This window comes from Mytilus californianus, unplaced genomic scaffold, assembly GCF_021869535.1.
Source record: "Mytilus californianus isolate M0D057914Y unplaced genomic scaffold, xbMytCali1.0.p SCAF_6, whole genome shotgun sequence".
NCBI classification, from domain to species: Eukaryota; Metazoa; Mollusca; class Bivalvia; order Mytilida; family Mytilidae; genus Mytilus; species Mytilus californianus.
Window position 1 is genome coordinate 109,159,035 of NW_026262712.1, and position 16,911 is coordinate 109,175,945.

The 16,911-nt window shown below is 32.3% G+C and overlaps 1 protein-coding gene across 1 annotated transcript; it reads right to left on the reverse strand.

Annotated features, from left to right (window-relative positions):
* On the reverse strand, positions 1 to 15,830 carry LOC127704262 (zonadhesin-like). The gene is made up of 8 exons (XM_052208248.1): positions 15,676 to 15,830; positions 10,506 to 10,682; positions 9,087 to 9,251; positions 7,350 to 7,508; positions 6,950 to 7,090; positions 5,921 to 6,066; positions 3,971 to 4,052; positions 1 to 3,098 (listed from the first exon to the last, which is right to left on the reverse strand). Exons 1-8 carry the CDS (start codon positions 15,731 to 15,733, stop codon positions 2,011 to 2,013), a joined length of 2,016 nt encoding a protein of 671 aa, XP_052064208.1. The 5' UTR covers positions 15,734 to 15,830; the 3' UTR covers positions 1 to 2,010.
* Between the last annotated feature and the right edge of the window lie 1,081 nt (positions 15,831 to 16,911).

Here is a 16,911-nt window from a genome sequence, read left to right on the forward strand (position 1 = left end):
TAAAATAACTGAAAATCGACTTTATTAAAGCTTATCTTAAGCGTATAAGCAAAGGCAAACACAATGTGCAATACATTAAATTAATCAACGACCTTCAAAATGGTAGTGGTTTGTTATTAACCCAAGAAAAAACTACATTAACTTTGGCCTATAGTCAAAGTGAATATAATATTCCTGTGTTACATAAATGTCAACTGTTTTATGCATAGTAATTCAAACAAGGACATGCATGTTGGTATATGTATTAATAAATTCACAGAATTCAGTGTAACACGTTTCTGGAATATAAATTTTAATCTTGAAGCTAAACTATTGGACGTCTAATAACTGATGCAAACTACAAAAGCTAAAGTCAAATATTTGTTTTTATATTATCTCCAGTGTACTCATATAAATAAGAGACAATCAATGTGTACAAAAGGCAGGGTTAATTGCAAAATATTGTCTATTAAATAAAACGATAAGTGATTTCTGTATTTTAAGCGTTTAGAATGACCAAAATAGAGTTCACAATAATTGTATGCAAACAATATTTTAACTATTTTGAAGAAAAAAAATGTTTTGAATAAAAAGGTTTGATATATTTATTTATCACAAATCTCATAATTAGAAAAAAATATACTTATAAAAAAATTCTTCAGTTTAACTTTTTAAATTCGAGCCTCATCTATGTAAAAGTCAAGGTCAAAGTGTTACTAATAATAAACCAAAATTTTATGGAGGAAATCGGTTTGCGGTTGCTAAATCAAATACAAATACATTATATCAAATAGCAACTTATATGGATATATGGTCACATATGATAAGTCTAAAGATACAAACAATACAGGAGTTTGTACAGGAAAGGATTTTCTGGATTATAAATCTATAACCTTACATGGGATTGGAACTAAAATTGCATATTTGGTCACACATAATGAGTAAAGACCCCTAATGATTCTGAGGTCAATACTCTTAGGTCTTATTTATGCCTGTACTAAGTCAGGAATATGACAGTTGTTTTTGCACTTGTTCCGTTGTTTGATAACGGTTGATTTTGTCAGTTTTTATGGACTTTCCCTTTTTTAATTAACCTTGGAGTTCTGTTTTTTGTTATACTTTTTTACAAAATGAACCTGAAAAAGTGCAGAAAGGGCGTTTCTGACTGATCACCCTTTGACCAACTTTGATTGGATGCAAACTTGTAAAATATAAGTGGAGGGAGATCAATCCCTATTGATTTAAGCTATATACATCCAATGTCAAGATCACAGTTACTAAATATTTTGAGTCAATTTGAACCAGGAATAAGAAAACATTGCAGATAATCAAAATTAAATGAACCAGAGAAAGTTATTATTCACAAACTTTTTTGAATTGTCAAAGTAATATTTCCTTTCAAAAAAAGTTTAAGTCATTAGATGAACTGGACAAATGTTTTTATGAGTTACTTCAATTTTTTAGAAATACTTTCAAAATATATATAGTTATCTTGGGTTAATTAAAAAAGCGAGGAAATCTTTGGAGTTATCACAATATACAATGTTCAGTTTTGATTCCCTTGGTTTCTCATTACATTTCAAAGTTTCTACTTATTTCTTTATATAAAAGGTTAGTTATCCTTCAACATGACTTGAATTATATTTTGACCCAAAAGACGACTTTTAAAATCCCTCTTCGTAACCAGATAATTCTCAACTAAAACGCATGTTTAAAATTGATGAGGTCAATGCCAAACTACTGACCTTTAGGTGATTATAAGACTGTTAGACTATCAGTCTACATATTCGGGGCTATCAATACATGTATGACGGTGATTCTGGTGCGCACGACTCTAGTATAAAATTTGTCAAGCACACTAAAGACTATAAGTTAGGGGATTTAATCTGCTCATTGGTAACAGCTTTTGTATCCGAAAAGCACAGTATCTGGCACAGCAGAGTAAAGAAATTGTCACCGTTTTGTGAATCAAGTTTTGGTATTGCAAAACAAAAGCTAATACCGTTATCTTCACCACAATTGCATTTCGATTTAGTCATAAACAGCATTTTTAGCTATAGGTTCCATTTCATCTTCGAAAACATCATCTTTTCGTCGTTTTTTAAGATACGTATAAATTACTCCGATCACTATTATTAATCCAATTGCTATTCCTACTCCTATACCAATCATAAGAGGTTTTATAGGAGTATTGTCTGACCTATTAGCTGGTTCGACTATTTCTATTGAACTTTGTGTTGTAGTCAAATTTGATACTGACGAGGCTGTAGTATTTTTAGTATAAATATCTGATTTCTTGTTAGAATATAACACTTCCTGTGTAGTTAACTCAGTTGAAACACTTTTTGATGGTATTAATACGTGTTTCGACGTTTTCAAAACAGGAACATTCGTCGTTTGTTTCGTTGTCACAGTTGACAAAGTAGCTGTAGTTGGTGTTTTTACTGTTGTTGGTGTAGTCTTTTTATTTGTTGGTTTGAGATTTTTAGTTGTTGTTGGTATTGGTTTCGTTGTCGTTGTTGTAGGTCTTGTCGTAGTTACTACATAAGAAGTTTCGGGTTTCCGTGTTGTTGAAGTAGTAATTGTTGTAGGTTTTGAAGTTATTTTTCTTTTACTTTTCGAACTTGTAATAGTAGTTGTAGTTTCTTTTGTCGAAGGAGCCGATGTCGAAGATACGGTAGTTTCCCTTGTGGTTGGCCTTGTTGGCTTGATTGTTGTTTTCTTCATTGGCGTACGTGGCTTTGTTATTACTTCTTTGGACGTCATCGACTCAGAAGTAATACCAATTGTTGATTGTTCAACTGGTGAAGTAGTTATATGACTTATTAAAGTTATTTCTGCCACTTTGGAAGTCGTTGGTAGCATTGTTGTGGTAGTTACATGTGATACTTTAATTGCTTTTGTTTTGAGTTCGGTTGAACTCGCAGTACTCTTTACAGCGGAACTACTAGAAAAAACATTTGTAGACAAATCTATTAGCTCTTGTGTGGTTGTTACTGGTTGAGTTGTCACCCTATCTTGATGCTTCGTTAAGATTATCGGAGCTGTGGTTTGTACAACTGCCTCAGTGGTCTCAGCTGCAGTTGTTTCTTGAGTACTTATTATAGTATCCTCATAATCTACATTATAAAATATTTTTTTTAAGTTTGAATCGTGTCCTTTTTTACAACTTTTACCAAATGCAACGTATCAACAGAATTTAATGTGTCAAAAACAATACGACGTATGCCACTAGTTTAACAGGAACTGTTTTAAGCCTTCTGGTGCACCCTTATATACCTCTATTTCTTAGAATAGGTTCTTCGTGTTTTCTGTGTTATGCTTTTTTACATTTCATTTTATAGTGTCTGTGTTTCCTTTTCCAGTAACAGTATGGGAATATCCCTTATCCTGGATAACAAACTTATCATTTTAAGCCTTTAACATTAGCTCATGTATATTGGTAATTTAGATAATTCATATTCATCGGTGATAAAGTTTGGCTAATTTCTAAGGGTTACACTTGAGACCAATGCGCTATTGAATAATGCCACTAGAGAAACAGAAGTTGATGACCCTTCTGACGCCTCCGAAATCATTCTGTTTTTGATGTGGTTCGTGGCGCTTAATTTATGTTTAGTGTATAGTATTTTATTTACTGTTGACAGGAAAACATAAGTAACATATGATGATGGTTTTATTGCATTGTATTTATTGATGTTTTGAGCAAGTTTAGCTGTTTGGTATTTATACCCGTCATAACCTGGATGGAGAACTGAGAAAGCAAAATTTAATGCCCATATCAATTTGTGCGTGTACATTGTGTAAAATGTTTCTTCCTTACAGCATATTTCATAGTTTTGCTTCATGAAGGAGTGATACACCAAACATAGATACTGTGAAACTTGTTTGTTTTTTTAAATGATTGATATGTTGTCAGTATATCTAATAAATTATTATTTCTTATGCAATGATCGTAAGTAAGTGGCTCGGTTCAATAGAAAAAACTTACCATCTGAACAGTTGTACAGTTTAGGATCATCTACAGAAATATCACTCAAGTAACTTTTTAGCTTCGTACCTTCAATTATGAACTGAAAATACAAAATTTCTGTAGTATCTGATGAAACATGCATTTACATGAATTGTACAGAAAACAGGAAAGTAATTAACATATACGAAAACTGGAAAACGAGAGGCTAAAGATACCAAAGGAACAATCAATCTCATAAGTCACTGACTATGCCATCGCAGTTGTAAATTATCCAAAGGTACTTATCTAACTATATCTTTGCAAATTTGACCTACATGTAAGATGGAGAAGAAGGGCCCTTTTTGGACATATCTCTTCAACTGGTTCGGTTCTGAAACACCCTAGGCTTTCAAATATTCGATTTTGGATGTTCCAGATGAAGATAAATCCAGAAAAGCGCTTCTGACGCATGAAATTTATATAGTGTTGTTTCAATTTTTTGTGTGTATGATGCCCATGGGAACATGAAGCTTGGTACCAACCCGGTATCAATATATCAAAGCACAACCTATAGTTTACGATGTGTTCTGCTGAGTATTTTGTTTATTGATTTTCATCAGGAAAGTTCATAGCAATAGTTAACAAAATTGATAAATATGTACATAAATACAATGAGTGTTATATATGGTGTTCAAAGTTTGTTCCAAACATGAGTTGTACAAATTGGGTTCCATTTATGAGTTGTACAAATTTTGTTTATCAGTTGTCAGTATGTTTCTAACCCCTTCACATATTTGGATATAAAAAGCACACTGTCATTAGTTAGCTTATTGCTCTTACATTTGAATGACTTCACGTCTCCAAAGATATCATCAGCTCAGTAGTCGGTATTTCGGTGCTGATCTGATTTATAACAAACCTTTCTTTAATTGTCCGTTGTAAATATTTTAAAAAAAATAAGGTTGTTTTCATTGTTCACTTTTCTGAATCTACCTTCATCAGTTATATTCAAACCAACAATATAAAATGAAATTCCAGTTTGAGTAAATACTTGAATACTTGAGCAGCTAAATGACCAAAAGGGTCCCCAAAAAGAATAGCCAAATCCACATGTGCTCATCTTTGCCGTAGGGAGTCAGAACCTTAGTTTCTTAACAGTTTCTAAATATGTCAACTGAGAATTTCTGGAAGGTATGCTTTGAGCCATGCGAGTACCGAAGCATTGAATATATAGTGTGTAAAATGATACGTTCGGGATGTAACGCTAGGTTTCGTTAAATAAAAAATTTATAAGTTGACTATTTAAGTGAAAAGTATTTAATAAATAATGGTCAAAACGAAACACTGACTTCTCGGTGGATATATATCCGATTTTTTTAAAAACTTTTAACCAAAATTGAATTTTAAAATAATAAATAAAAAATTTATAAAGAAACCAAGGGTTATGCTGCATGCTGTGTGACTCATAATGTTTTAAAGAAGAACGTTATCTCGAGTACCAGGAAAACAATTCATTTTCTTTAATGGCGAATAAACTAGAAATGGAGATCTATAGGTGTTTTCTCTATTCTAGTCTTGAAGATATTCTAATTGTTTATTAAGAGGGGCGTAACACAAATTTTTATCTATTTGGTAATCTTAAATAATAAGAAACAATGAACTACATGTGGAGTCTTCCGTGCAAAATTATGCATCAGCAAATTTACTAAATTTCAATGAACATTTAAAAAATCAATGTTCACATATACTGCATCGTTCTGAGGAAATTTCTAAAAATAACTTTCCGGAAAACAATAGGATATACCCTAATGAATTCCTGAAGCAAATACTTTAGAATTTTATTTCAGTTGATATGTCCTGATCGCCTGTTTGTAATGAGAGAATATATAAAGATAAGTTTATTTTCAATTTTAATTGCCTGTAAATGAAAACTGTAAATTTTGTGACTCCGAAACACTTAAGTTATTTGATTTTCACAAGAATAGTTACCCTGAAAGACGTTTTTTGTTCTCCGACTGGAAATTGTCCTTTTATCCATTCGTCACCTTGATTCCCTGAAACGTCGAACTCTGCTTTTTGAGATAGCGTATCCGTTTGTCCTATTTCTTCAATATATATTGCCAATCTTCCAACTTCTATTTAGAAAAAAAAGATTGTCTTGCTTTCTTTTATGAATATCTGATGGTAAGGTAAAAGAAATTTCCTGATAAACATTTCAAAAATTTTGCACAGAAGGTTATCTTTTGGGTCATTCGCATAAATAACATGCATAAACAATTCAGTTTATTTTTATTTACAGTCTTTGTTCTTTTTTTTTTTTTTCTTTTTTTAGATATTACCCATTTTCATGCCATAGATTTGAAATCGCACCATTAGTACAAAATTAGTTTTTATAAATCCTTTGAATATTTTATACGAACATTTGCACTCTTATATCAATTTCATTGCTTTTAAGCCAAGGTCTTCAGTTCTCTTTCAAAATCGGTATTGTCATAAAAAAAGAGGCGGAAGATACCAAAGGCACACCCAAAACTCACAAGTCGAGATAAACTGACAGCGCCATTGCAAAAAAACGAAAGACAACGAAAAGACAAACAAGTGTAAGAAACACTACTTAGAAAGCTAAAGAACGAGCACAACAAACCCTAACAAAAACTAAGGGTGATAACAGGTGCTCCGGATGGGATGAGCAGATCTTATAACCCTAGTGGCAACCGTCGTGTTACTCGTGGTAAGTACACTCTATGTGATAAGTCTCGTTCAGTGATGTTACAACCGAGGGCAAGAGCATGGGATTGTGGTTATGACAACTGGAACATATACGTGTACATCTGTGATACAGATTTTTATAAGGAAGTATAGAAATTGTGACTTCTTACCTAAACTGATATATGTATCAATAAGAACACGTGGTATCAATAAAACCCATGACGTATAGCAAACTATGAAAAACTTGTTCAATTTGAAACAGCTAGGCTTCCATGAAATGGTAATATTAATTTGTTGACCAATGCTTACGGTTGTATCCTGCTACTCCCCACATATGATACCATATCTCAAAACATAGACCACCTGTTGTAGCGGGAAAGTACGGAGATAATAGTCTTGCCTTTTCGTTCGTTTCTATAGGAGATGATGATTCCATAAACATATAATGCCCTGAAATAAACAAGAAATTCGATTCACATATCTGTCATACGAAGCCATTATCAATTCAGATAACACATTACTTTATATTTTGATATATGTATATTTGGTGACTAAATTGCGACTATCGCATAAGGAAATAATTCTTTGACACATTTAGATCGACACATTGTGTAAGCTATAGAATCATAATTCCGTTACACATTCCTTTTTTTCAAATTTTCATCGAAAAAGAAAAGGAAACCCCATTATTTTATGTTCATTTTCCTACCGTTTTGACCTTTCCCCAAGGTATGGTCATTTTTCGGACCTGTACGTCGAGTAGGTGTAGTACCAGAATTCCATTTCCAGTCAAAGTTTGCTAGTTTATCATGTTGCCAGCCACAAATATTTTCATCTTCAAAATCACAATAATTTTCTGGTTCTACATCTGTATACAAAAAATAAAAGCGAAGTACTACATAAGATGACATAAACAAATAACATATGAATGCTTTATTCTACCAGTGTCATGCAAAATAGTGAACCATTTTCGATCATTTTTTTCGTTCGGACTCACAACTAAACAGATCAAATTTGAATATTCGAAAAATGCTTGTTGACGGTTTTTCAACATAGTAAACATATAGTTTTTTACATTATATGATTTGTAAGATATGTAAAAAAGTAAAATAACAAAAATGCCGAACTCCAAAGAATATTCAAAACGGAAAGTCCTTTATCAAATGACAAAATCAAAAGCTCAAACATATCAAACGAATGGAAAACAACTGTTATATTCCTGACTTGGTACAGGCGTTTCCTTATGTAGAAAATGGTGGACTAAACCTGGTTTTATAGCTAGCTAAACCTCTCACTTGTATGACAGTCGCATAGAATTCCATTATATCGACAAAAATGTGTGAACAAAACAGACAGACGTCCTAGGTAAAAATGTCAAAAATTGGGGTACAGCAGTCAACATTATGTTATAATCGTAATCACTATAGAAACAAATAACTTTAAATTATATAAAGACAAATAACAAGAACACTATAACACTTAGTTAAGATGTTAACAACGTCAATACCTAGAATATATACTTCATGTATTTTTGGGAAGTTGATACGAAATACTTATCAACAAGGTCTTGGTATCTTCCGATGATCTTTTTCAGAAAAAGGACGAGACGGTCTTTGATATAACCCTGGTTGATCAACTTTCTGCTCAGACACTGGTGACACTTTATAAAATCTGAGAAGCAGCTGCAAGCTCTTGAATACCGAATGAGTTGGGGAAATGTATATTCCATACGCAGGTGAAGTTGGTATATTGCTGCTGAGGTGGGGAAAATTCATAATTTCAAAATTAAAGTTGTCTCATTTGTCATAGAGTCTGGTATTGAGATGACCACTTATGTCAAATTCGAGTATAAATCTAAAAATTGGGCAGAGGAAGCCGTGTCTGTTGTTTCTTTAATTTCTAGTTCTGGAGGATATACTATTGGAACCCAATCAGAAAAGTTTGGATTGAAGATGGAAAGAACATCATCAATATATCTGAATGTGAAATTAAATGATCTGGCTTCTTTTATCTTCTTGTTTTTGACAAGTGTCTGAAAGGAACTCCGACTCATATGAAAATAAGAAGAAATCGACAAAGAAAGAAAGAGTTTTTTCATGATAGAGTTTCATATGTTTATGCAACCTCATCATTCTTTCTTTTATGTATTGTGGTTTTTAATTTCGTTGATAGTCAACAGTTGTTGTATGCTGTTGACATTTTAGTTCGTCGTTGAAGACTTTTCAGCTTCTATCAAGATGGGGAACAGCTAAGCGACGGTCTCTTGTACTCGTTTTTACCTTAGGAGTTGAAAGAACGTTTTGCCACAAATACATCTATCATATATCCAGCTGTTGCTAAGCTTTAGCTTTTATCATTTTGATTATTACAAGGTTCTCTAGTTTTGTTTTGCAAAAACAACTTTTAATTAAAAAATGAAATATGATGAGCACAAAAATATACTTACATTCACATGAAGGGACTTCGGCACTCCAAGTTTTCCCATCGCACGTGATCATTTTCTCTCCTGTTAATTTGAGTGGTGGAGCACATTTGAATTCTAATACAGCGCCACCTTTTTCTTCAGTTACTGTAAGATTTCCTGAAGATTGAATTTTATCACAACCTTTTCCTGAAAATAAGTAGTTTTCTGGTAATAATTGTTAAATTTATGATATTTTGTCTGCTTCAGGGATGATTATTTATGTAAACAGAGGTCTTTCATTCATTGGCGTACAACATTTTAATCCTGGTATCTATCTATGATGAATTAATTTTGTATTTATTCTTACATAGTGTATGTGTTTTGGTTATAGGACATTTGTGTCGGCCTGATTTGATTTTTGTCTTGCCCATGACAATATTCGTAAGGGCAAGACATAGCGGGCGTATATTTTGTAATTGTCGGATTTTTCAAACAGTTGGTTAGATCTGTTGATAAAGTCATACAAATTTGTACGGAATTTCATGAGACAGGATATTAACTTTTAATGTTTAAAGTAAAATTAAGCAAAAATCATTTTCCATCCCCATATTTTTTTGTGATATTCAACTGTGTATGTGTATTTGTGTTATAGTCACTTGAAACAATTAACTATTTTATTTTATACACAAACATATCAGTTAACAACTCTGTGTACAACTTGAATACAGTAATTGAGTTTGCATATAACCTCATGTAAATTGGACAGAAGAAACTTTTTATTATCAACTGTGAAACAATTGAGCAATTGTTGCTTTTTTGGCTATTATAATTACTTTAAAAACAACAACAGATAGAGAAAAACTGCAAACAGCAAAAATTATCAGCAAGACAAAATATACAAGGAATTCACACTTCTGTAGGATACATTTCAAAATAGTTTGCAGTTTGTCTCGATTGCATTGCTGATGGATATTGGGGATTATACAGCTATGCTTATCATTTACATCTTTTGTCAACACACAAAGGGCGCTCGCAAGAAGCAATACTGGGTTTAGACACTTTAGTCTGCACAAACAGATTCCACAGACTATTGTTGCTGCCTGAAAGCTACCAAAGAGTGTTCGGGAAAGATCTTGGATAGTTTGGGACATATAAAACATACTCGCGTATACAAATAGGTGGTGGAAAACTCCATTTGTCACCTGAACAGATTAGTATTGGACACATAAAACATACTCACGTATACAAATAGGTGGAGGAAAACTCCATTTGTCGCCTGAACAGATTAGTATGGGACATATAAAACATACTCACGTATACAAATAGGTGGTGGAAAACTCCATTTGTCGCCTGAACAGATTAGTATGGGACATATAAAACATACTCACGTATACAAATAGTTGTGGATAACTCCATTTGTCGCCTGAACAGATTAGTATGGGACATATAAAACATACTCACGTATACAAATAGGTGGTGGATAACTCCATTTGTCGCCTGAACAGATGATCATTTTTTTTCCAAATAACGTGAATTTACGATTGCATCTAAACTTTGCAATTCTACCTCTTGCTCGTAGTCTTACTCGACCATGTGCCGGACTATCTAAGGGTGCACATTTTGTTTTTTGGCCGAAAACTGTAAACGAAGAAATATAAATATTTATAAAAGGCGATTGGTCAAAGGTAAATACTTACAGTCCAATAGGACAAACCAAAGCATACTGTTACATTTTGTGACAACATATTTATACATTGTAATAGCTATGAAGACAAATATGTTGTCTTTAGTAATGTCTTTATGTTTGTTCATTTAGGGAAGTATGTGTTGATGTTGGATCTTTAGTGGTCTGTTATATTCATTCAAATCTATTCTTGAGAGTTTGGTGTATAACGCATAAACATTCGTTTATTGATCTTTAAATGCCTTTTGGCTATTTATGTCGTTGGGTTGCTGTTTCATTGACGTATACCAACATATTTTTTTATTTTTTTTTTCAATATTCTTGAATTTGATGAAGTATAAAAACAATTGTATGGTTGGTGCAGGAATGAAATTATTTAGATTTGTGCACATATTGTACGGGAAGAATGGGGTGCAAAAAGTGCTGCAAAAAATGGTAAAAGAACTGTCAACCCTGGTAGCGTAGCTGACTAAACGGACAGCCAATGGGACAAAGTATCAAACCTTCACTGGACTGGTTTGGAATCTTGGATTTGACTCTTGGACTGGACTGGTCTGAAATTTTGGATTTGACTGGAAAACGCTTTTATTATTTTGTTTTTGCAATTTATTACAATTTTATCTGTTGCCAGGTAATGGTAATGCAGAAGTATCAAGACTAATTAATATAGTAAACGAAATTCATAAAACTTTATTTTGAAATACTAGAACAGATGCAAAACATTGATAGGACTTTATATTTTAGTCGATGTCACATGTTATGAAATAGATTTCCGGCCACTAGCTAGTATGCTATATTTGAAAACTAGGACTCTAAAAGAAAATTGAGGTCCAAATATCCAGAAAGTAGTTTAAATTGGTTTACATATGTAATGAAAAAACAGATGCAACATATGTCAATGACGACTGACAAATACAAGGGAGAGTTTGCATAGATATCTATTAGCCGGTAGTAGGTTATACCTGGAACATAACGTTTACCCGAAAATTAATATTACTGTAAAATTGATGAGTGAAAATATGAAAAAGACAATATACAAATCCCATCCCACATATATCAAGCAAAGGTTAACTAGTGTGTATGAATGTTTAAAAGATGAAAAAATCCCTTTAATATATGTGACGCTCTTAAATTAAAAATATCGGGAGATCTACTAACAGAGTGCAATAGAGAAAAATATTTGACTTTCTGTCCATCCCTCATCTTACATGATATTTTGCAACAACTTGATATTCAGGAAAACAAAAACATTACAATCAATATCCAGTTAATTGAAAAGTAAACTCAAGATAGTAAAATTGCACGAAATCTGAAAGATTTAAGAGGAATGCCATGAACAGCACATAAATTACTACCAGGACGATGGATGCAATACATATCCGTTTATTCAGAGAATAGACATTTGCCTGAGGTCTCAAAGAGAAGACGATCACCAACAGCGAAGAGTAAACAACTTATGTCCCTGCAATTCGTACAAGTGTGTCGTTTTATGTTGTAATGTTACACCACTGTTTCATGTTAGGCTGAAGGTTGGCGCTTGTAAAAACGTTTAAACCCGCTGCATTTGTATGCACCTGTCCTAAGTCAGGAGCCTGTTGTTCAGCGGTTGTCGTTTTTTGGTGTGGTTCATAAGTGTTTCTCGTTTTTTATATTGATTAGACCGTTGGTTTTCCTGTTTGAATTGTTTTACACAAGTCATTTTGGGGCCCTTTATAGCCAAGGCTCCATGTTGAAGGCCGTACTTTGACCTATAATTGTTTACTTTTTATACATTGTGACTTGGATGTAGAGTTGTCTTATTGGCACTCATACTACATCTTCTTATTTATATATTAAGCTAAACGAGGATCAGGATAAATAAAGGCAACAGTAGCATACCGCTATTCGAAATTCGTAAATCGATTGAGAAAAAAAACCAAATCCGGATACAAACTAAAACTGAGGGAAACACATCAAATATAAGAGGAGAACAACGACACAACAGAAACACAACACTAAAATGCAACACACACAGAAACGAGCTATAATATAACAATGGCCATTTTCCTGACTTGGTACAGGACATTTTAAGAAAAAATGGTGGGTTGAACCTGGTTTTGTGGCTAGCCAAACCTCCCGCTTTTATGGCAATGTTAAATATAACATTAAAATGACGAGATTACATGACAGGAATAAGTCTGGTAATAGCAGTGTATTATAGAAAATGCTCTTCGTCCTGGATAAAAAATCAATGCATCAATACCGTTCTTACTTTTTGTATCCAATGACACGCGAAAATGCATCATGCGCTCAAGAAATCAAATCATTATGTAGCTGCAACCTTATTTAGTTCCTTGATTTCAAAGTAATAACATAAACGGTACCAATTTTCTGCACCAGACGCGCATTTCGACAATCAACGTCTCTAAAGGTTATATGCCAAACACAGCAAAGCCGGAAAATAAGAAAGATTTTATTTTACAACCTCGGTGTTGGGGAAATTCAAGATGCAAGATACAAACCAATCCAAGTACTATAAATCTATACAAATAGTTAATGTTAGGAAATAAAGTTTTCTTAACTAGTAATTTAAACACTCTTGTAATTATATAGTACATTTTAAGTACTTCTAGTATAATACATTGTTAGGAGGCTTATACGGTCATATAATATGTAGCTTCTTAAACTTGTTACCATTTGAGATACTTGAAGTGACTCAAGTGCTTACATCAAATACACCGACGCATGCTTATAATCCACAAAATATAATTCTCAATAGCTTAAATTTGTTGTATTTATATCTTTATATATATATATATATATATGCTGTTTTGTACGCGTTTCACTTATGTAAGCAAAAAAATATTTATATGTATATCTATTTATCTAAAATTATACTTGATGTTTAACTTTTAATGGATTGAGAAACAAAAAAAGGTATGACGTAAGACAAAAACTGATAATGTAGTTCGTTCATTATTATAGGTCCCTGTTTATGTGCATAACCATATCATTAAGTCTTCTATAAGGTACATCATATTCAAGTCTGGTATATCCATAACCGTTTGCCTTGTGCATAAGTGTTAACAAAATTCAAAAGAAAACAGCTTTTCTTTCTTGTAACTGACGATTTCCCATGTATTTGTTTTACAAACACGGTCAAAATAATTAGAAATCTAAACGTTGTCAAATCCTACTGTAAATTGAAAAGTCTATACTATATGCTGAAATGTTTTCTTTTCAACAGATTGACATCAAAATGTCATTCAGCGCTATATGTCGCGTTTGAAGGTGTTTTGATACAAAATGGCACTATTTACATGATTGTGTATGAATTTTCATCGTTCAACATCTCTAACCAAAATGAATTAAATTGTATCAAAAAGACAATATTTAGCTTTACGTCTAACTCAATTTTGGTTTAAGTTCATAATGTCCTATTTATTAATGTTTGGGATAAGAGTTCACAATTTAATGGTATGTTTAGAAATTAGCTATAATTTTGTAAGAACCCCAAAGAACATATATGGAGCTGTGACACTTGTAAGTAAAGCTTGGAAGCTTTTATAAAAAAAATGCCATCGCGAGAAACAAATTCAGAGGAACGATTTTGATTTAAAACAGAAAGTTTGTAAAGATATAATATTACGTTTGTTAGAAATATTTCAATTCATCAGTTCAATAAAATATGCTTCCGATAGTCAGTCAGTCAGTCATGTTTATAGCTTATATTTAAACCGCACACTATGGGTAAAACGTCAACGTGGAATACAGCGAAATATTCTTTACAAGTCGAATAATGTTAATTGTAACGTGTTTGATTGTTCATTTGCATGTTTTGATGCCCATTTGATGTCTTTTGTGTTTGTTTTTGTTTTTTGGTGTTTCTATATATTTTTATATTCATTTCATTATATAGTTAATTGTAACTTCCAGTAAACATAATAATGCATGTACATATGGAAGCTGAATGTCAAGTATGAGGTGAAAGGCACTGTATGTCTCAACTAATAATCAGTATATCTATAGTCTTATTCTGTTTCCGGAGTTTTCATGTTACATGATCACAACCAGTAACAATGCATTCAGATTATTTAAAAAGACAAGTGCACCTCAGAATTTAAGTCTTGTAAACGACAAGATACCTATATGCCGCTTATGCAGAAAAGATACTTATTAAGCAATATTTATAAATACTTTGAAAAGAAATGTACGGTAAAATATACATGCGCACACTCTATTTTCTTAAAAAAAACTATAAATTATGAAAAATTAAAAATACATTATAATCCACCATCTCATGGGCGTTTCTCACTTCCGACTAGAATCTCTATGAATTTAATTTAGTGAAAATCTTTTAATTTACATAAATGATTCCAAATAGACGAGGAATAATGTCTTATAATATTAATCACAATTCAATTCTGAAAAATATGAACATGACTTATTTACATGCATAATATTTCAAAAACCTACTATTTCTTTCGTGTAAAGGTGACTTAACCATTTGTTCTACACTCTTATTTTCTTACGCAGGGTGTTTGTCCAGCATGGTCACTTCAGAGGTCTTTAATAATTTAGTGAAGGTTTCTTTATCTCTATAATCTTGAAAGCGATTCAAACATAACGTGTTATTTGGATTTTCATATAAGCGTGTTTAGGCGACAAAAAAAAATATGATGGTCTGCTTGGTGTTTTGATAGGTGTAACCTACCATTTTCAAAATACCTGCACCAAGTCAGGAATATGATAGTTGTTTCCATTCGTTCCGTGGTTTGTCGATATATCCGAGCGTTTGGTTTTGTAAGGTTTTATAATCTTCCCCTTTTTTAAATTTACCTTGGAGTTTAGTATTTCTTTCTAATACTTTTTTTTGCAAAAGAAAAATGAAATGCAAAGCACGAAAAAAAAAATACATGTATATTAAACAATGACCATCTATACAAAGATACACTCAGATTTTCTTACCTTGCAAAGTTTCCAACAATAAAAATGATAACATTAATTGCAAAATTATATTCCTCATATTCTTAAATGGATTTTGCAAGTTTCCATTCAAATAATGACCACAAAAGTCCTTTTTAAGCGCCACAGTCAAAAGTCATAAGTACTTGAAGGCAGGATGTTAGTATATATTGGATTATAGTACTAATTGGTTATATGATATATGTATATACTATCTGTATACAATCCGTTATAAGCAGTAGTTTCCTCTTTCAACACCACAACATGCTTAAATAGAAGAGAATGCTAACAATAATCTTTAATTCAAAAGCAATACATCTATTAGAAATTACGTTTATATGTACATAAATTGTTGTGTGTATCGGCCTTCATACTTTCAATAACATGATAATACATTTAAATCGAAGTTGAGTGTCAGACATGCACCGTTTGTTCAAATAAATTAACAACTGCATTTCCAGCTGACATCTTTTATCTTTTTGTAAGTCGTTTGACAATTGGTTCTTATGTTTGTTTTTACTACATCACATTTACATGGTAGGGAAGGTAAGAGTGATCACACACAATATAACATTCTATTACTTTCTTTACATGCCGTACTTTGACCTATAATGGTTTACTTTTATAAATTTTGACTTGGATGGAAAATTGTCTCATTGGCACTCATACCACATCTTCTTATATCTACTCTCTTAAGGAACATGAAATTCAGTACTTATTGCTAGTTGCTGTCGGCGATGTCTGTTTCTCGTTTATTGTTTTTTAAAAAGACAGACTTTACCAATTCTGTAATTCAAACGAAGTTGAAACCGAAAACATTTTCTCATGACATGTTACTTATACAGTGATTTTAAGATTTGACATGCTTTATGAAGCTGATAAACTTATTATAAAGTTTCGAAATATTAGTATGGACTATGTTGACTGCATCTATTCCATCGAACTTGACATAAAGGATACAACAGATACAGTTTTAGTCAAACTGGGCAGTTGCTAAATTTTGTCATTCTGAAATTTTAGCTCTGTCAGATCTCGCTCTATAACGGATTTCAAAATTATAGACAGTATTGACATTTTACCCTTTGTTCAATCTTGAGCCTTAGCATGTTTAACCTACAGTTGTTAACTTCTGTGTCATTTGGTTTCTGGTGGAGAGTTGTCGCTATCATATCAAATCATCGTATTTTTATATCACTTGACCGTATGTGCCACTAATGAGACTTGCGTAGACGAATTCGC

What these genes read in the sequence shown, in the direction of transcription:
- LOC127704262 (XM_052208248.1), bottom strand. Translation starts at nt 15,733, where the DNA reads ATGAGGAATATAATTTTGCAATTAATGTTATCATTTTTATTGTTGGAA. An exon ending in TCCACCACCTATTTGTATAC is followed by an intron (nt 9,252 to 10,505) that starts GTGAGTATGTTT and finishes ACTTATTTTCAG; the next exon opens with GAAAAGGTTGTGATAAAATT. An exon ending in CTTGGGGAAAGGTCAAAACG is followed by an intron (nt 7,091 to 7,349) that starts GTAGGAAAATGA and finishes TGTTTATTTCAG; the next exon opens with GGCATTATATGTTTATGGAA.